This window comes from Callionymus lyra, chromosome 15, assembly GCF_982586985.1.
Source record: "Callionymus lyra chromosome 15, fCalLyr1.hap1.1, whole genome shotgun sequence".
Classification (NCBI taxonomy): Eukaryota; Metazoa; Chordata; class Actinopteri; order Syngnathiformes; family Callionymidae; genus Callionymus; species Callionymus lyra.
In genome coordinates, this window is record NC_141832.1 from 24,111,544 (window position 1) to 24,132,843 (window position 21,300).

General features: G+C 39.4%; 1 protein-coding gene across 2 annotated transcripts in view; it reads right to left on the reverse strand.

The window, feature by feature from the left end:
- The window catches only part of cacna1ha (calcium channel, voltage-dependent, T type, alpha 1H subunit a), an 82,044-nt gene that overhangs the window by 11,428 nt on the left and 49,316 nt on the right, over window positions 1-21,300 (reverse strand). Inside the window, exons 8-30 of one of the 2 annotated variants that reach the window (XM_087809052.1) lie at window positions 20,332-20,424; window positions 18,343-18,581; window positions 17,686-18,200; window positions 15,901-16,070; window positions 15,325-15,516; window positions 13,593-13,744; window positions 12,208-12,393; window positions 12,026-12,143; window positions 10,414-10,569; window positions 9,639-9,726; window positions 9,296-9,579; window positions 8,620-8,985; window positions 7,208-7,311; window positions 6,970-7,102; window positions 6,614-6,682; window positions 6,339-6,538; window positions 6,140-6,266; window positions 4,930-5,055; window positions 3,881-3,970; window positions 2,689-2,881; window positions 1,028-1,179; window positions 702-811; window positions 40-173 (exon numbers count right to left, since the gene is read on the reverse strand). In XM_087809052.1, the coding sequence (XP_087665178.1) occupies window positions 40-173; window positions 702-811; window positions 1,028-1,179; window positions 2,689-2,881; window positions 3,881-3,970; window positions 4,930-5,055; window positions 6,140-6,266; window positions 6,339-6,538; window positions 6,614-6,682; window positions 6,970-7,102; window positions 7,208-7,311; window positions 8,620-8,985; window positions 9,296-9,579; window positions 9,639-9,726; window positions 10,414-10,569; window positions 12,026-12,143; window positions 12,208-12,393; window positions 13,593-13,744; window positions 15,325-15,516; window positions 15,901-16,070; window positions 17,686-18,200; window positions 18,343-18,581; window positions 20,332-20,424 (3,997 nt within the window). Of the gene's footprint in view, window positions 1-39; window positions 174-701; window positions 812-1,027; window positions 1,180-2,667; window positions 2,882-3,880; window positions 3,971-4,929; window positions 5,056-6,139; window positions 6,267-6,338; window positions 6,539-6,613; window positions 6,683-6,969; window positions 7,103-7,207; window positions 7,312-8,619; window positions 8,986-9,295; window positions 9,580-9,638; window positions 9,727-10,413; window positions 10,570-12,025; window positions 12,144-12,207; window positions 12,394-13,592; window positions 13,745-15,324; window positions 15,517-15,900; window positions 16,071-17,685; window positions 18,201-18,342; window positions 18,582-20,331; window positions 20,425-21,300 lie in introns of both variants that reach the window. The other variant, XM_087809051.1, reaches the window with a different exon arrangement.

Here is a 21,300-nt window from a genome sequence, read left to right on the forward strand (position 1 = left end):
CATGTGTGTGCTGCTCCTGCGCTCCAGGCCTGTGCTTACCTCGCGCTATCCTGAGCACCCGCATGATTCTAATGATGGTCGGATTGATCGGAAGTGCTTTGTTCATCTTCAGCTCCTCCAGTGTGATGCCCACGATTGACAACGCCACGATGGCGATGTCCAGCTGGTTCCACCTGAACAATAAACACAACACAAATAAAGTATTGTTGAACGCAGGAAGTGCTTTCCTTTTTTAAGTCTTGTAAACGTGATGATGTTAAAACAGGATGTTGTTTATTTTAGCTAAAATATCTTGGACCTTAAAGGGTAACTAATGTGTTGATCTAAGTGTCTCTCTATTTTACTCATCAGTATGTGTCTGTTTGTACAAAACCCTCTTTTAATTTACAATATAGACATTAAGAATTGGTTTCAAGCCCTGCCCACTGAAAACAATGTGTTTTACTAGAGATTAAATCTTGTTTACCATAACCACTCACACTATGCTGTGATTGGTCAAGCATCAAGGTTTATCACGCAGGGTAATCAATCCCCGATGTCTTCACCTCCAAGGGACTTGTTTTATAAACAAAGCAGGGCGTAATTACGTAATTGGCTGAGGAGTGAAGCCATTAATACGTTATAATGGACTCCATTGAAATAAAGGAAATTGAATTCCACACCCTGAACATTGTTTAAATATTGATTATAAAAAATGTCACCTGTCTTTGAAGAAGCGGTGAATCCCGAACGCCACCAGTTTGAGCAGAGCTTCGACGACAAAGATGCACGTGAACACGTAGTTGCAGTATTTCAGGACTTCCTCTAAATACTGGAAATACAAACAAAAGCTGTATCAATATACTGTACATAGATATTACATTTTAAAGGCGGTGTAATTGATGAATCTAAAATCACACCACTGCAGTTATTCAACGCATTTTTGTTGCTAATATTTCAAAACAAAATTCACTGGTTGTGAAAATAGGTCAGTGGAAAGAAGCATTCGATGTTCTCTCTCTGGAGTATGTGAAAGCTTTTATCTTACCGGAGGCTGCTTGTAGTGCTCTATGCTCATCGTGAAGACATTGATGCAGATGATGAAGGTGATGAAGAGGTCCAGGTAGTGACTGGTACACAGTGTGTGGATGGTAAGTCGCAGGGGAGAGTAGTCGGCGTAGTACGGCCTCTGCTTGGCCTCTGAAATGAAGACACAGCAATTGCAACAAAGAGTGAGACGACCCACATCTATCTATTCATCGACTCACACCATGTGTGTTATTCATCAACACATGATGCTTAACTATAATGTATGAAAATGAATCCTCATTTGACTCTAAATAGTGTAAAAAGTGCATCCTGTATCAAAGTAACTAGTACTATTGGAGTTAGTCATCAAAAGTTAATATTACTGATTGGAGTGTTTAAGCATGTTAAAGCAGGCAACATGCTGACATGCCTGGAATGTAAATGCTCTTAAATGTTCATGTTCAACAACAATGCATTAGGAAACAACCTTTATTAAAATCACTAAATTGGCATCTAAGGATGGAATCTATAAACAACTATTTTGGGTCAAAGTTAATGAGGACATTGCATCAAGATGACCCGTTGGCCCGAAAACAAATGCGTTTGAGGTATCCCTTGTGCTTGTGAATGGCCTACACCACTGCATATGTATTTATGGAAGCCAGGGAGGTCGTTAACCTTGAACCGGAGACAACACCATGGATGCCACAAAAACATTGGTTTACAGGCCTCTTGGTCACCTTGACCCTGAGAGGGTTAACATGTTGCTTTAAATGCCTACTTTTGTAGTTGCATAAATAAAGTTTATGTTTGAATGTAATAATAAATCATTGATATTAAAATTAATTCAGGTTTATGAAGAGTATTTTTTATACCAGCAAAAAGCTAGCAGCAACATGTTAACAACAAGGGGTGGGGTCGTATCGAAAAGAATGTTATTTTGACCTAAAGTGATTATTTTACAACCTACAAAATACTTCAATACTTGCAGTTTTTAAACACACAAACTACAACTCTCTTCTGCAATTACGTTTCAACTCCTAACTGCTGCTCCAGTCTCGTCAGTTAAGAGGACGCCATCTTCAATATCTCGGGTGTCATTTTGCTTTTCAAATCGAAGCGGTTGAGCGGCCTGAGGCATGCGCTGCTCACACGTGAGGTCATTATTAAGTCAAATGCTTAGAGAAGCATGAAGCCCACAGTGCAGGTGCAGCAGTGACAGCATCTGCTATGTTTCTTAGTCTGCCAGCCAAAGCGTGTTGGTCACTGTTGTTGGACTTTAATGCTTGAAATTTAAAGCTGCTCATGCACAGCACAGAAGGAACGTTTGCTGGGTTAGGAGGAGAAAAAAGGTGTGAGGATTATAGTTCAGATGTGCTGTAAGTTTGTGATGGTGATGATGGTTGTCCAAAGTTTGCATGCTTGAAGAAGGGGGATAGTCGGGGGGGCGGGCTGCAAACATGCGGTTACATGCGTCAGAATGGAGGAGCCCACGCCTGCTGTCAGTGATCAATCACTGTCGGTGTGAGCTCGCCATTCCCTCCATCGTTCTCTATTGTCTCGTCTGAGGACCCGTAACATTTCCCTTGATTCTTGTCATTCTTTCGCACTTTCTCAGGCTCTGTAAGCAGGCAGTGCTCAGAAAAATAGACTACCGACCAGCCCCTCCATTCTCCTTACTCCTGCGCTTTTTCTCTATCAACTTCAGCCTCTTCTCCTCCCGTAAGCGAGCCTCCTCCTCCTCCTGGTCCTGCCGGCACTTGTGAAAGTTCTCCACCACCACGCCCACGAACATGTTGAGGACGAAGAAGCTGACGATGAGCAGGAAGGAGATGAAGTAAAGCAGCATCCACGGGTTGTGGTTTCTGATGGGCTGCAATCAGAACCAGTGAACATCACAAACTGCTGACTCAGCAGATACAACAGTAGTTTAAAAAGTTGCCTTCAGGGAAGAGCGAATTTAATATTTCACATTATTCAGATCACAGGATTTCTACAGAAGATTTCACAGAAGGAATAGTGATCCTTTGGTCTTGAAATGGTTTGGGAGCTCCGACTGTAATGAAAGAGGAATATTTCACTTTTTTTTTAACTAGAGAGGAGAAACTGAACCTGCTGCTTCACTGTTTAAGTTATACTTTCTGTCGTTTCTCAAGCTACATTCAAACTGTACTTCTGCCTGGAAGAATCAATGACAATTACATGTGCAATTTGCAAGTTACATGACATTCATCTTAATTTGAAATAAAATTTGTATTATCTCAAACAAAATTCGCCATGTTGACTTTGTCCACAATTACTTTAAATGTTTGTTTTTTATTAAATTTTCCACTATTAAAGCTACATTTTTTTTCAGATTAAATAGTAACTCTTTTGCCTTTTCTTTCTTTTTTCTTCACTATTATTATTATTATTATTATTATTATTATTATTATTATTATTATTATTATTTTCATTATAATTAAATTAATTAGATTATGATTATAAAACACTTTTAGTCTTCACTTGAGTACCATGATAGTACCTTTTAAACTTCTAATATAACTTCTAACATGAAATATAATACAACTAATAGTGACTGCTCATGAAATTCAAAATTATATTTAAATGTTACTTTTTAGTATAATTTCAGGGTATTTTTATTTATCGGAATATAGTTCTCTACGTCTGTTGCTCATTAACACTCCAATATACACTTAAATTTAGGTCAATATATAAAAAATATATGACATGTTAGATTTTATATCACTAAACCAAATAAAGTAATTGAAAAATACAGCTGTTTTTGTTCCGAGCCGAATTTACCACATCTATGATAACTACTTCATCACAGACAGACTCTAAAAGGGATTTGATGTCTTTGATACATTACCTGCTGATCCACTCCGACTGCATCCAGACCATCATACATGATGTTGACCCAGCCGTCTTTACAGGACAGCACGAACAACGACATCAGCGCCTGAGCGAGAACACAGCAGGGTTAATGGTATGACCTCTAGGATTCATCGGCGCAGCAACAATTAACCTTTAAAAACCCCTCTCGGGAGAATAGCTCAATTCTTTTTCCAAGCGCATCATCAACACAGTATGTATCATCTATCTCACCTCTGCACCCTTTGGCAGCTCATGTGTCGTAGCCTGTGTTTACGCAGCTTCAGAACTCATTAATATATCAACTAAACTCATCTGGCAGAACAGAACTTGCTTGGACTCACATGAGTCCTGCTTTTCCAGAATAAAGATTGAGCACCTGGAGATAATTTTGCTAACAGTGAACAGGAGGCAAAAAAACAACCATTTAAAGTAGGAGTGACAACAAACAAAAAATGTGATTAATTCAGATGTTTTTTGTCCAAACAAATGTTGGCTTCCATTTTACTTCTCAACTTGATCCCTGCTTTAAAGTCAGTGTCACCCCTGAAAATATACTATAACCGCAGGTAAGCATGTGACCTGAGACAAATCTCTCTTTTCCATCTTCCTTAAGCCATTCATGAATCCTCTAAAGAGCTGTCCAAGCTACTTACAGGGAGAGCCGAGGACAGATTAGGAAGGCATAACATTTAAAAACACACTCACACCCAAGAGCAATTAATAATCATCCATAGATTGTGTATGTTGGACCGTGGCAGGGAATTAAAGTGGCCATAATAAATAAAAAATCTAATAAATAATAGTCGCCCTTTCTTGAGGGGTGAAAAAGGTTGAGAAAATTGGACATAACCAATTACAGACATAAGTTGCTAGCATCAGTGATGTATCTCCAGGTTTAATACAAACAAAGAAACACAACAAGGTGTGAATATTTGAGATTTTGAAGAGCCTTTGAGCTTAGGTTACATGGTAGTACAGAGACAAAGTTTTTCGGATAACTTTATTAATGAACTCTTCATGTAACAACGTTTTTGGATGTCTTACCTGAATCAGGTTGTCAAAGTTGTACTTCCGTCTGATCCAGTGGTACTTGGCCAGCAGACAGTCCGACTTGTTGTGTATATTTGTCATGTCCAGGCCCTGGCAGTGGTAGAATTTCCCTTTGAAGAGCTAAAGAGTGGGAGAGAGAGGGAGAGAGAGAAAGATTAAGTCTTGCAGTTTGGCTCTCTATTACACACTATCTGGATTCCACCAATGCTCGTGACTCTTCATCATCCAACTGTTAGTGCCAGGGATATAAGAGTGTATTTGGGGAGCATTTTTATTCCCGGTTCATGGCTCAAAAGTGAAACTGAATATGGTTTTGGTACTTTAAGCTATTGCTGTATTGATTAATGAACCAAAAGGTTATTAAGAAACTACCAACTTACAGGTAATCATGATACGACACATTGAATGTACATGAGTACTCACGTATAAAATAAAATAAAAGACGCAGTGAAAGAAAATCCGGATGAAATTGTCCAAATATCATATCAGCGAGCCAAAGTGAAAATTCAATGTCACAATTAGCTAGCACTTTTTTCAATGTTGATTACTGCATATATTTGATCCATATTTTGTTATGAAAATATAAATGATGTCCAAATTAAATTAAATTAAATACAGTAACAGAATTAGTGTCACATTTGATCAGTATTGTACAAGATACGGAACTTCTTTATTCGTCCCATATTGGTGAGATGAATTTATTACAAAATAAGATGTAAAAAATCTGAAACATTAATACATATCATGTAATAAAATAATAATAAATCGATTAATTACATAATGAATAAAAAGCTCATAGCTAATCATCACAAACTGCAAGAGGATTGACGTCGCTCCTGATTTCACTGAGAATATGTACAGCTGCTTCAGTGTCAGAAGTGCTGACTAAAGGGATTTAGGCAACGCTCCAGACTCTCTCGGTGCATATTACTACACCGGCCGGGGGATGTTAGACTATACCTGAGCAGGTGCTGACTAAAGTGGCCCTGGGAATCATGAATTACAATACCTGATGTTGTTTTTACAGACTAAACAAGTATGAGGAAATAAAATGTTTTTCTTGTGATTGAATGTAATTTATTTGTCAAATAATTTATACAGCTGCACATAATAGCTTCTTGTTAAAAAGAAGATAAAGCCGTGCTTTAAGTTACATTATCATCTTTAGATCAGCATACATTTTCAGAACTTATATTAAAACTACCTGAACCCCCAGAATTCCAAAGACGATGAAGAAGGCGCAGCAGATCAGGACGATGTTCCCAATGGGTCTCAAGGAGGTGATGAGAGTTTCCACGACCAGTTTAAGTCCCGGCGCTCTGCTGATCACTCTAGAACACGCACATGTCATTGAACAAATGTGATCCCTGAGAGCGTGTTTGAGTAAAATAAAAGAAGCAAACCTCAGTGGGCGTAATGTTCGCAGCAGACGTAGAACTCTGAGAATTCCGAAGATCCCCCTGTTATTGTTCCCCTTGTTAACGTTCGTGTTAAGACTAACCAAAATGTCCACCATGGACACAAACACTAACAAACCGTCCAGAACATTCCAGCTGGACTGAAGATAAGTCTGCTTCCCAAAGCAGAATCCCAGAGCTATCACCTAAAATAGAGTCACATAAAATAGAGTGAACACATACTGTACTTGACATTCTCAACATGAGGGGAGGAATATTACCTTAATGGCCATTTCTGCAAGAAAGATGGCGGTGAAGACATAGTTGGAGATCCGAAGAAAGAGTCTTTCCTACATGAATTGGACACATTCACACAGAAGGAGAAGTTAATTTCCAATTTTCGGAGGTTAGAAAAGAGAATACATCCCTTAAATTGATTCAATAGTCAAAACTGCAAAGTGTAATAATCAAATACTGAGACAAACTAAATTGAATTATTAACAAACAGTATTGCATAAATCAAATATATTCACGTGTATTGATTTAAATTTGAAAATGCCTGTTTTTACAAACTTTAAGTCACTCTCATGTTACATTGCTTCTTTCTTTCCACACTGTGGTCTGCGATCAATGTCACCTCTTGGGATACTTTTTTCTCAGCTATGTCTGGTCGCTCCAGTGCGATCGTGATGCAGTTGAGGAAGATGAAAACCAAAACCACGTGGTCAAATATTTTATGAGTGATCACGCTTTGGCACCAGTTTCGGATTCTGGAACAAAGGAACAAACGGAAATTGGAAACGTTTTAGATGAATTCGTTGACCAAAGAAAAGCAGAGAAACCATCGAGCATTAAGTGGAACATGTGCTGCTCACCGACTCTCTGGGGAGAACAGGTAGAGATTCCAGTCCTCGTGCTCTTTACACCAGCGTGGCTTCAGGTTGGAGAGCTCCTTTTTAAACAAGAAGCAGAAAGAACTCTGCAAAGAGTTGAAATATTAGCAACATAATTAAAATGTAAATAATATTAATCTTTTAAGTTACTAAAGGTTTGTATTCTCACTCTCACATAAACAAAACAGTCATACAACTCAAGTAGCTAACAAGCTATCTATTAGAATGGTTGCTTTCATTCCACACTTTTAAATCTTTTTTTTTTGGTCATGAAAACAATATACTAATCCAAAGTTATCTTGGTACATCAATATATATATATATATATATCGATAAGCTTGGCTGATTTAATACACACTTTCAAATCATTTAAAAAGAATTGTGTATAAGATAGTGATTAATAAAATAATAAAAATACATTCAAACAATTGATACTAGTGTAAAAATAAATCCTACTTTGTTAAGTATTTACAACAATGGAAAAGCAGGCTCACTAGCAAGTTTGATACTAATAAAAAAAAAGTCCACCATATTGAGTAGCTACATAAAAAGCCATCTCAGGTTTGTATTTTAGGTATATCTAAAGATTGAAATAAATTAAGTAGTGTATTTACTTTAGTAAGTAAGTAAGTCATTTTTATCTTATAGCGCTTTTCCAGACCAGGGTCACAAAGCGCTTAAACAATCAAAACAATATTCAATAAAGTATATATTAAGTAGTATTTGTACACATGACATTTATCAAGCTTTTTCCGGACTCACTACATAAAATATCAGTGCACCAGCAGAAAGTCTTGTTTTCAATTTAGAAGCAACAAACAATCCACTGAGGTCGCCCTGAACGTCTGGGGAGAATGTTTTTGAATCCTTGTATACACCAGTGTGCACCCGCTGCATGTACATACACAATTGTTTTGTTCCCCATTAGCTCACGGAGTGATTAATTAGAGCGTGACGCCGATGTTAATCCAGCTCGGAGCCGACGGAGAAAGTTAGGTAGGAAAACACTAAGAAGGGCAGGATTAGTAGATAATAGAATATAGAATGAATTGACATTTTTATGAAGCTAAATGTTAATTGTTCAAATAGTGCATATTACAAAGTATATAAATGTTCTTTTAAATCAAAAGTATTTTATATATATAATGTTACTTCCTTCAATGAGACTATTGTCTTTTCCCTTGTATTTAATGCACATTTATTTAACTAATTTCTGTTATCAAACCTATACCTTAATTCTCTTTGTGTGAGAAAAAACAGAAATGCTGAGTAGTGATTTTTAAATATACAATTTACCAAATTTACCTCAAATATTTAAGAGAAGAACAATGATTCTAAAAATAAAATCTGTTGTCTGCACGTCTCTCAAGCGCTGACAAGTCACGACAACTTACATCATCATCCAGGTCGTCTTCTGGTGACAAGTCGTCCTTGCTGTCGGTCGTCAGCTCCGGCTCATAAGTCAGACTACGGCCATTGCAGTCGCCGTACTCTGCTACTATAGCCGGGCAGAGAGTGGACGCCTGCAGCAGCTCCAGGGTCGCAGGTCGTAGACGGTTGTATCCCTCTCCGTTCTCCTCCCCGCCCTCCTCTTCCTCGCCGCCTTCCCCGGATAGCAAACTCTCCCTCTCGCCACTCGTGTCTCGTCTCTTTAGGCTCTGAGCTCGTCCCAGGCTGTTCCAGCTGGAGCGCCGGCTGCCCCAGGAGCTGCAGGAGCCCCGGGGCGGGAGAGGGGAGCGTCGGCCCGGACTGGAGTGGCTCTGGAGGATGGTGGGAACACCAGCAACATCACTTTACAACAACAAAATGTGGATTTAGAGCATGGGTGTCAAACTCATTCTTGAGGGGCCAATATTGTAGGGTAGCGGGCAGATGGAAATGTATTTACCAAACAAGAAGAATACATTTTATATGATGTTGTATTTTCATTTTGAAGGCTTGAACTATAGCAATTATCTCATTAAATTCTTTACTCTAACATTATTCATGTTCATTCATCTACTTTCATTTGGAGCCAGCCATCTGGCAGGCCACATAAAAAGACTTGGCGGGCAGGTTTTGGACACTCACAATCGAGCGCTGGTCAAACGCCACAGGCTCCATGGAGGCGGAGCTTCCCCGACGAGACTCTGCACGACTCATCCCCGCTTCGGAAAATCCAAGCCCGCCCTCGCTGCATCGTGACACCGCTTCTTTGTACAAGAGCTCGTCCCCGAGGATCGAATCGGGCCCCAGGGAGCTCTTCGGGGTGGGCATAGGCGTGGCTGCTGTGCGCATGATGATGGGAGGAGCCATCGTGGCCCCGGTGTCCAAGTGGCCGTTGGCAGTCATCATGAGCGAGTACATCTTTAGCTCTGTCGGTTATACAAGTGGTTATTTTAAGCAACAATATGTTGGAAGACTTTTCATCTACCAGTGTCTCGGAGCTCCTCCACTTTCTCGTCCTCCTCAAAGTTGTCGGATTTCTTCTCATCGTCTGACTCGGATCGGTTGGCGTCACCCTGAAACAAACAGGAGACCACAAACTTAGACACACAACTCAAATCAGCGGTAGGTTTTGACGATGAGGACAAGGTAGGTTTAATCTACAGGTAAAAAAAAGGTTGATTCTCTCTGCAACAAATTTTCCACCTGATGTGGTGGTTTATTGGTGAGTTCCTGCTGTTCCCTTAATGACCCTTCCGGGACTTAATTAAAGAGCAGAGCAAGGCCTTCAAACCTCAGAGGAGGATGAGTGATGTCAGGACTAACATGACACGACTCCACCACTCATGGAAAGACTGACTGCCCGAATACGACAGTGGAATTGTACTGGAAATAAAATACAATCTAAAAGAGACAGTGGAGACATGATTGCAATCCAACATCTAATAGATGATCACTTACTTGACCATTTATTTCCTATTCATTCTTGTTTATGTTAACCTTCTTCTCGTGATAAACATTTTCTTACTTAAGATGATAATTATTATCAAATCGCTTTAATTTATTTCTATTTTGTTTAGCATCTGGTTTGGATTATTTTCACTTTTACTTTATCTTTAAAAACACTTGCTGTGAAAAGTGGCAATATAATCTTCGACCCAGAGACAGCACAAGGGATACCACACACATTTGTTTTCTTGAAACAAGGGTTAAAAAATAAACCTTAAAAAAGAAAGGACACGAGCCCATGAAGAAAAACCAACCTCTGCCTGGAAACCTTCCACCAAAATGGCCACCAGCAAGTTGAAAAGCACGTAGTTGCCAAAAGTCATCAGCGCCACGAAGTAGAGCGCCGCCCATGGCGAGGTGGAGGCCATGCCATTGTACAGCACCACGTTCCAGTCTTCCTGGGTGAGGATCTATTAAAAGAAGTTTGTAGTAAGAAAAAAGTTGTCATGAAAAAAGACAAGTTTTTAATGATTTTTTAAGGTTCAGCAAGTTTTCTAAAAAGCCAGTCATGAGACACATTTTTAGCCATTATGCTGCAATAACTTCCTCCACCCGGGACTACTTTAAGATGACACAAAGTCTGTGTGTGTTTGTGTGTGTGAGGGTTATTAAATCATGAAAACAAAACAGCATCCTTCTAAAGTGGAACATTGTTGATGATGCAGTGTGAAAAGCTGTCTGCTGCCGACTTATTGGAGCCGGTGGCAGGAAGGAAACTCACAGGGAAGTGTTAACATGGGTGAACAGGTTTGTAACCACCACAGGCGTCTCCCAAAAATACAGCCGGTGTAAAGTGCATCGAACAACACCGATAATCAGCAGCAGATTCAAATGAATCCAATTAGACAACGGCCTGGGTTTGGACATTTGTTCTCTGAACAATACATCATGTCTGTCTTTAGAGATTCTATTGTGATGTCAGTGACCACACTTGTCAGTCAGTGCTAGGACTGATTTTAGAGAAAAATACTTTTAAAATGTCTTTTTTTAAGGTACAATTGTGATCGCAATTTAGCATGATATTATTTTTTTACATCTCTTATTTGCAGGTTGTCTTACAACCTAAGTTCAACAGGTACCAACCTCTGGTTCTACAATTTAAATACGTTTACTTGTGGATTGCATGGGATTCTCTCAGTGCTGTTTACTCTCAATCACGGCTGTCATGGATGTGGGCTGGCACTCCCATACTTGACGTACTGGTGGTGGTTGATGTTAGCAAGGAAGCTTCTGGCAGAAGGTCTCACTCTCTGCTGCCTTTTCTTTTCTAAATCCAACATCGTTTTTATTTGTTATTTAAGACGCTGTTTTGTTCTTACCTAGGTCATTTCAAACAGCCTCAAAGAAATGTGCTGATGCACTGGAGTTATTCTCGCCGACCCTCTCACTGTCAGCTGTTACCTTAGTGTCTTCTTGTTCTTTTGTTGGTAGATTGCAACTGTTAAGGTGCGTACCACTGCAGTGTTTTGTTGTTGTTTGTTTTGAAACATTGTCTAGACATAGTCAGTGCTGTTCCACCCTACCTGAACTCTTTGTCTATCTTGGTCTCAGTCTGTTTCAATTTTGTGATCACGAAACGATGTTATATAGATGCAACAAATTTCTACTGAAAGCTTCAGACTGAATCACCTAGATGAGCCGGATCCACTCAAGTGGACCTGCATTAATGGGCCGACTAAGTGGTTTTCAATCTTCTTCTCTGAGCCACAGTGGCCCTATCATTTATCCCATCCTCTTCTAAACATACTTTTATGCATTAAGCGAGACAGTTTTAATAAAAACCAAAATTTCTCTCGAGGTGTAAAATATGTGGGTCATCCAAACCCAGCTGAAGAGTCAAAAAGATCGTCTACATATCAAGCTCACCTGAAAAACCGTGACGATGGCCCAGAGCAGCGAGTCAAAGTTCTTACGGTCGGGAATGGTGTCGTTGTTCTCCGTCCGAAGGCTGAATTTACACCCAAACAGATGCATGCCCAAGATACTGCAGAGAGGTCAGGAGATATTAATCTACTGCAGGGCGGCTGCACGGGTTCACATGGACTCACCTGAACGTGAAGATGAAGAGCATCAGCAACATGCAGAAGGTAGCCACATTATCCATGGTCTTCATCAGCACCACCAGTTGTCGCCTCAAGGCAGGAAGGAAGCGGACCAGCTTTAGAACTCTGAGGAGACGGAATGTACGCAGGACTGACAGTCCGCCATCTGCCTGGCCAATTATCTCCCACACACTGAGGATCACAAACACACCGAAGCTGAAGAATGCAACATTAGAGGAGCAGTGTAAGAAACAGACACTAAAATGTGGATTCAATCTGAAATTGGACTCAAATAGTGATGGAATAAACAGCTTTTTAACTTTTATTTACTAGATCTGATGATTATGTTTGAAGCCAAGACAGTTGTAATGCATAAACAACCCTATCCAATTATTAGATGTTGTTTTTTATATGCGTGTTTAATATTATTAATTAAAACAATAGATAACGAAAAATAAGCAAATAGAGAAAATATACAATTATATATATTTTAAATGTATTGCTAACATATACACGACTGTCAATATAAATCGAGATTTTTGTCTGATTACTTGGTAAATTGAGTTATTTTCTTGACTTTTCAATCTTTTTTCTGGTCACAGTTTGGTTGTGCGTCTGGCTTTCCTTCTTCCCCGTTTCCTGTGGATTTATCCGGAATCGCACCCTGTGTTTTATTTGGCCTAATGTTAAATTCCCTCGCCTTCGGATGAACCCCTCAAAGCTAGATCAAGAGCACTGTTCCACTTTTCAAGACTGACAAACTGCCTTCAAAGGCCAGGATAACAAGTCTATGATTTACTTTGAAGATGTACTTCCTGTTTAGAAGTGAGCTGTTGTACTTGTGACCAGCAGGAGACAAAGAAAAGTTCTGGACTGGAGTGTTTAGTGATCAAAATATGAAGTCTCACAAGCATTGTCGGAGAAGTACTTCAGTTCAAAACACACAGCCAATAGCAACACCCATGAACTTATCAGGAAGCACTCATAGTGGATTGTGTTAAAGGAGGGGTAGGTGTTCTTGCATGTTCCACAGGAGACACCATCTTGTGTGCATTTCCGTAGTTGGTTTATATTTCTATTTGAAGAGGACGTCAGAGAATGTAAAAATAAAAGTATTCTGAATTGGATTGTGTTAGCTTTTCATCACACTGGTACATGGTGCAGATTACAATAGCATGTATTGGGTGCTTCAATTAACCACGATTCCAACACTGCTGCAGATTAGATCCTTCACATGAGGAATATGAGCAGAAGGCAGCGACAAATCTGAAGTGCTTAGAAGAGTGTGACAACTTAATGCCTCTTAATTTGACTGATTGTTTGAGTGTAAGCCTTTGCTTGGCTCTTTATTTTGGGGCTGGAATGAGATGCGACGGATCACAGTCGATTACCTGATGATGACGATGATGCTGTCGAAGATGTTGTACGGGTTCTTGATGTATCCAAACAAACCGAAGGCCAGCAGCATGAAGAACATCTCCAGGACAAACATGCTGGTGAAGACGATGTTACTGATCTCCAGGACGTCCGTCAGCTCCTCCGGCTGCAGGAGAAGCAGATTGGGGGGGTTGAGAGATCGACTTGTGCTAAATGCAGGGAGCAGTAAGTCAGTTTGCATCTTCTTGCTGTGACTCCTTGGCTGTAAAATCCTATTTGCGCCGTGATCGTGGCCGTTATCAATCACGCTGGGAGCTGCAGTCGGGGTGAATCCATCGGACGATCTATCAGCACTGATCTACCCCACTTACGACACAGTCACAGTCAGTGATCCAGCTGATCACTGACTCATAAAGCTTCTCCTGATGGGAACCTGGCGATCGCTAAGCCGAGGTGGAACAGACTCCAAGTGCTTTGAAGAAAACCACTTCTGAGGTGGCTCAACTTCTATGAGAGTTCCACATGTCTGGCGGATGAATAAAGATCCATCTTGCAGCTCATGAGTCTCTCTTTTCTAATGACTCAAGGAGTCTCAATTTTAGCTCATGGAACGGACTCATGGCTGAGCTTCAGCTTGAAGTACTCAGGAGAAGAGGAAATATTATGAGACACATGTGAATTTTTGGCCCAATAAGGCAACCGTTCATCCAGTCATCTCTCATGTTTACAGCACTGAGATTAAAACACACACCCACACACACCCACACACACACACTAGAGCAGCTTCACAGGACATGAAAGGACACGGGAGGGAGTTCCTCCCTGTGCTTGGAGAAGGATTATTTTTCAAACATCCCAATAAACAAATAAATAAAACAAGTCGGTGTAACTACTCAACTAGGATTAAAAAAATATTTTTAGTTGTTGCATTTATTTCTTCATTGCCTGCCTCGGTCTATTATTAAATATAGATGAAATAATACATGAGAGATTATATTTTTGATTTACATTTCTCTCAGCCAAAATAAAGCATACATTTAGAAATTAATTAATGCCACTTGGGAACAATTACAATAAATAACATAAATAATAAAGTCAAATAAAATTAGACAAAATAATGTATTTTCTGAGCAAAAACAAAAACATTTCAACCAAGGAAAATTATAAAACAAATAGAAATGGAAATATGAGACTAAAAAAATCCATGTGTAAATCGATAAATTAATAATTATATCTATAAATTATCTAAACATTTCTGATAGGGAATGAGTCAGTATTTGCTAAGAAAAAGGGCCATACAACTGCTAAAAATAAATGATAAATGAATCAGTAAATGCTTAAATAAATATATAGTGTAGTTTATTCTTTTAAACATCATAATGATAATAAAGTAAAAGCTGGTGGGATGATGGCGAGCTAGTATTGTGCATTTAACTAGTACTTTTTCTTCCTTTAACAGGTTAAGATTGTAGACATCGTTGAGTAAAGAAGTTGTAAAGACCTAAAGGTGTGTGAAAACGATATCAAGTCGTCTTCGATGGCGTCACAAGCTCTGATACTCATCAGGTGACGATGAGGAAGAGCGAGAAAATGATGGAGAGGAAGATTATCTGTCTGGTGTGTCTTTTCTTCCATCTCAACAAACTCATTCTGGCCCGCAGGACGTTCAATAAGAGCAGATCCAGATAACCTCTGATCTCGGGAGCCAATGAAAAATGAAAGCATAACACAGAACGTGACTCCTACCTGCTCGTGGTACTCTATGCCCATGCTGAGAGTGTTGACCAGAATAGCAATCATGATTCCTCTGTTGAAGTATTTGCTTTCCACGATTCTCTTGAGTTTCTCCCGGAAGCTCATCCAGGCCCGGACCACCACGTTCTTGTAGTCGACGACCCCTCGTCTCCTGCTGCGACCTCGTGCACCCCTGAGATCCCCCTGAGGTAAGGATGAGGAGCAGTTTCAGTTATTAACCTTCCACGTGAACACAGAAGAGTGACGGACAGATGAGAAGAGAGATGGAGAAAATGAATGAGCTGTTTTGCATTTTAAATGAATTTTACTTAAAGATTGTCATTATAAATGAATTAATAATTGAATAATAAAAATCATTAAAAAAAAACATTATAATGCTTTAAATGCTGTATTACTTCTTTCTAATTTTGTAACTATTCTTTTTTTTTTTAATGACAGAACAAAGAAAAAAGGGATAATTAAGTTTAAATAATGTTAAAAAATGTTCGAAAAGGTCATAATGCACAATTTTACACTTTTATACTTTCACTCTGACACGTGCGGTGACATGACGACATTTTCATTGACCTGGCAGAAGTCGTGATGAAGCCCATCTAAGTCTCCTCGTCCTCCTTCCATTTCCCCCATCTCCAGCTCCAAGGTCTCCAGACTTCGGGCACACATGGGGCAGCTCAGCAGCTCCAGGAGAAGAGGACTAGGGACCATGCCAGCCAACTGGTGGAGCAACCGCTGACGACCTGAGGGATGAGATTGTAGTAAGAACAGTGCTTGTTGTGACAGGACAAAGAAGGAGATGGAAAAGTGCTCTGCTTTCTGGGCTGGTGCGCCCCCTGCACTGAGTGGTTGTGGACTCTATATCAAAGCATCTCATCTGAAAAAGTTGGATTGAATTGAATTGGGGTGTCTGATGCCACAAAATTGTCTGATTATGAGAAAAAACTGCAGCGACGGAAAAAAAAAAGCGTGTTTGATGTTTTTACCCAAACAGACAGTCATTATTCCCTGTTCATGTGACCACGAACCAGTTCATTCTTCTCTTCATCTTAACTCCCTATTTTCAAGGTAAACAAAGTCAGGTGTTTGTCAGTTAACGCTGCTCATGCTTCCAAGTGATGATCCCCCAAATCTCCCGCTGCGTTTGCTCCACTGCAGGTATAATTGCCGCATGGATTTCCTGTCAGCTCCAGACACAAACACAACAAACGCTCCCTGAAGCTTTCTCGCATCATCCGTGGCAACAACAAAGTACCAGTTTGCCAGAAAAAAAAAACACAGCAAACGATGAAAGTCATTTCACACGTAATTAAAATTATTATGAGCGGCTAATAAAGCTGCTCAGTGACTGTTTTTTTTACTTGTGTAACATAGCTTGTAGAAAAACACAAATTTGACGGATTAACTCATAATCCGGGCACACAACACTGAAACAAAGAGTGGAGATTTAACTATGATGTTAGATTTTCAGCTAATTTAGCAACTGTACTTGTCAATCAAGATGGTTGAAGTATATATTTTTATTAGTATTTTAAAGAAATTACATTGATTGTGGTTTGGTGACTTCAGCTGCAGGAAATCAAATATATTTTCATATTTAGTATATGCTTAATTTTTTTTTCTTTTGCTAAAATTGTAATGATTTAGTCTGATAAAAGTTTGACTTAGTATTGAAGACTTTACTTTCAATTTTATGAAACAAATTAGAGAAAAAAGGATATAGTATTTTGTACTTTTAAAGTTTCCAATTTCAGGTCCATTTTTGAAGTTGAAAATAAAGAAAAAATAAATTCATTAATAAAATGTAATAATAGCATGGTAATAGTAACAGTATATAAATATAAATATAAATATAAATATAAATATAAATATAAATATAAATATAAATATAAATAGTAATAGTAATAGTAATAGTAATAGTAATAGTTATAGTAAAAGTAACGGTAACGGTAACGGTAACGGTAACGGTAACGGTAACAGTAACAGTAACAGTAACAGTATTTGTAATAGTAATAGTAATAATTACTTGTTTTCAGTAGTATTTATATTAATTACCGGTAAGTATATTTTATTAGATATTGCTGCAATTCTCCTTATTATTCTTGTTATATAATTAAAACATGTTGCAAATCATTGTGGCACATTATATAGTCTACATTGTTTTGAATCAAATTATAATGAAAATAGGAAAGCAAACCAATAGCCAATAGCACAAAAGTATATATTTTAAAGAAAAAGAAAATAGTCACAAGGTTGTTGTTTTATTTGATAAATGAGAAAATGTGTGTATTTCATGGTTAAACATTGAAACTACATTTTATTTCTGGAGGAAGAAACCAGTAGGCGACGGAGTCTTACTGTGTTGGCCCATGAGCTGGTAGAGCTTGTTGAGCGTCTCTGCGTGTTCAGATGCCGGCTGGTGCGTCGCCTGTTGCTCTGGACTCTGCTGGCAGTGCGGCGGCGGCGTCTTGCTGCTGTAGCTGCTCACGAACGACGGGAGAATGGTGGGATAGTTCATCCCTCCGTTCAGTCTGCCCAGCAGCCCCCCAGGGCCCGGGGTCCCGGCGGCTTGATGGCCACCGCTTCCATTTGCACTTCCTCTCCTCACCGGGATGGTCTTCATCTCCAGCTCCACGTCTCCCCCGACTCCCCCCTCGCCTCCCTCCACTTGACCCGCCCCGAGCGTGTGCTGACCTCCGTTGGAGAGGCGGCAGTGCTGGTACTGATGGTGCTGCAGGAGGTTGTGGATCGGTCTGAGCCACAATGTGCTGCCCGCTCCCCCACAGCCCCTGCTGGACCCGTGTCCGTGTCCGTTCCCCCCACCATTGTTGCCCCCGCCACCGCTGTTGGGGTTCACCTTTTTACGCCGCTTACTACAGAAGAAAGTAAAATGAGAGGTAAATATCGGACATCTATTTGCCTTCTGGCTCAGCTCTGTTATCAGAAATGAAGGGAGTGAAGACATTAAAAGGCCATCGCTTGAATCAAAGACCGATATTCTAGTGTGTGACCGACCTGTGCCAGCCGGAGTATATTCTCTGCAGCCGACGCGTGAACTTCCGATAAAGGTGGCTGATGTAGCGAAGCATCTCCTCGTAACACGAGCCCGGCTCGCTGTAGCTGGCGAGCGTCGAGTCGTTGGACATGTATCGAGCTCGCTGTTCCCTCATCAGCGCGTTCTCCCGCTGCTTGGTCTCAGAGAACTGGGTGGCGATGACCACGAGGCACAAGTTGATCATGAAGAAAGAGCCCACCTGGACGAAGGAGTGGCCGTGATGAGTCAGCATTATTGTAGGAATAACAATGATTTCCACGTCGGGGAAAAAGACATTATATGTATCCTAAATAATCGTGAGTACATCAATGTTGAGTCAACAAGTTGGTAAAAACACATGATTGTCTTCGTTGAATAAAGAACCTATTTTGATTTTAGTAATAGTAATTTCATTATTACATAATGTATATATCAAAGTAGTAATTTTGAATTAAACACTTAAATAAAGCAATAATGTTTAAATATTGATCAATGAATGTGGAAAAATGGTTTGAGAAATGAATTATGGAAGTTATTTAATCTTTGTTCAACTAATTTTATTTAATTTTGTTCTTCACAAATGTATAAGATTAGTGAAAACTAAACTTTCAATTCACAAAACATTCTCTCAACTGTCTCTCTTGTCGATATTGAATTAATCAGCACGTCAAAAGATATTATTTCGTCCAAAATAATGTATTAACAATGAACCTTTTTTTTATAATAACAATAAGTATTCTTCCATTCATCTTATTTCTCTCTTTAAAGAGTAATAGATCTGGAATTCTATAGAGATTGTTAAGAAGATGTGAGAGTAAAAAGTAATTTTGGAACGTTATTTAAACATCTAATCAAGATGTCTGGACAGGAAATTAAAAAACCCTGTCAATGCTTCAGTGAGACATTTTTATATTTCTTACAATTTACATTTTAGATAAATTTTCTATTCAGTCGTGTCCTTAATCCACTTCTTCCTAGCCCACTTGTGTTCCCACTATCAAAAAAGAAAAGCATCATGAGCACTTTCGGATCAAACGACATGCTGGCATGGATTTAACAGAGCATCGCTAAACACGGACCCTGCTGGGTCTTTGAAAACCTCCACAGCGGCGCAACAAGACCCGAGCCAGACACGATAAGACGCCTGCGCACGTCACGCTGGGAATTTTGCCTCAAACTTAGTTACGTGATCAACCCAAGACTTTTGAAAAAGTTAAAAAAAAAGATTTTTAGCAGTTATTTAGAAGAAAAAAAATATTTTCAGGGAATTTATATATTAATTTATTTATTACATGTGATGAATTATAAAACCATGCAAAATTGGAGGAAAAATATTTTTACATAATTTGATTCAATAGCGAAAAACTTAAATTAGGTGCATGAAAAAAAGCTCTTAAAAAAACGCTGAATCAGCAAGATCTCTGGACTGGTTGTGTATTTGCATCTATGTATATTTGATTGTATTCCGACGATGGTATATTGCATGTTTTTCTCTCCAACTTTTATGGACTTTCTGCCAATGTGCGAGTTTGTACTTAACCCTTGTGTTATCTCAGGGTCAAGGTGACCCGATACACAAGGGTCAAGCTCTATTATATGGAATGAGGACTCTGAAACAAAAGTTTTGTTTCTTATGTTTGTGTTTTATTCATTTAAAATAGTCAAGAGTTTACGCCAATGTTATTTTAGATGAAATCAGTTTTCTTTTTCTGAATAAAACACCTTTTAGGCAGTAGTAATACATAGACCATGATTTTTCTTTCTTTGTGGCTTGGTCACCAATGTCTCACGGACCAGTACCAGTACCTGGACTGAGTGTTGGGGACCACTGATCTAGGAGATAATGGACTCAACCACATTAATCTAAATTAAAAAGATGATTTTACTTCAAAAGCAACTGAACAGTTTGTGTTGGTAGTAAATCAAACAACAGACGGTCAATCTGAGTGATGGAACTTCATGGTACTTACAATAATGAGCAGTATAAAATATATAAAATTGTAGAAGGAGTGAGCATCCATGACATAGTACATGATATCCACCCATCCCTCCAGTGTAATGACCTGCACATGGAGAGAAAGAAAAATATGTTAGAAACAAATTCAACAAAGTTTCCTTAAAGCACCGTTTATGTGTTTGTGCGCCACAGCGATCGATCGATTGAGAAGAGAAGGAAGCCAGTGTGAGAGCAGCTTCGGCTGAGAGTCACAGATGCAGGATCACAGAGTCATCTTGCACTCATTGGATCTGCAAGTGAGTCAGCTCGTTGTGTGAGGACGAGCTAGCTGTGGTCGAAGGATGTTTAGGGGGCTTTAAGGACATCCATTTCAGGTTCGACCTCCTGAACGTAACCTCAGATGACCAGACGGTGATGAACCCACTATATAGTCAGAGTTAAATGAGTGAGTTACCCTCTCTTAACCTAATGAACCGTGCAGGGGTTTCAGCCCATGAAACCTTCATAGTAGCACTTAAAAAACCAACACCAGTTAAAACCATTTTCTCATTGAACATTTGGTCAAGGACACATCTGGCTCTAAATCCTGATCGCCGTCAAGATTGTGCCATAAAACTCAATTAAACATATGCACTGATAAATAGTGCTTCTTCCATGACCTTGGGGAGATGGAGCAAGATCACCTTCTCTTCTGGCTCTAGATCCATCAACGGCGCTCCAGTCTTGTCATTCATGATAATGACATGCATACAGAACAGACCCGGGGGTCCGCCATTGAATCAGGGTCAGCTGAGATTCAAACACAAGCTTCAAATGTTCGTTGATTTGAGTTTTAATTGCTTCGTAATAAGGTCTGAGCAACAGTTGGTTGTTTTTTTTGTTGGCTAGTTACTTGGAATTGAGCGACTCTGAGGTTCTTTGTGGTCAATTGTTTCTTTCATGGAGTTATTAAAGATGATGAAAAGCTCTCGCGAATAATTTT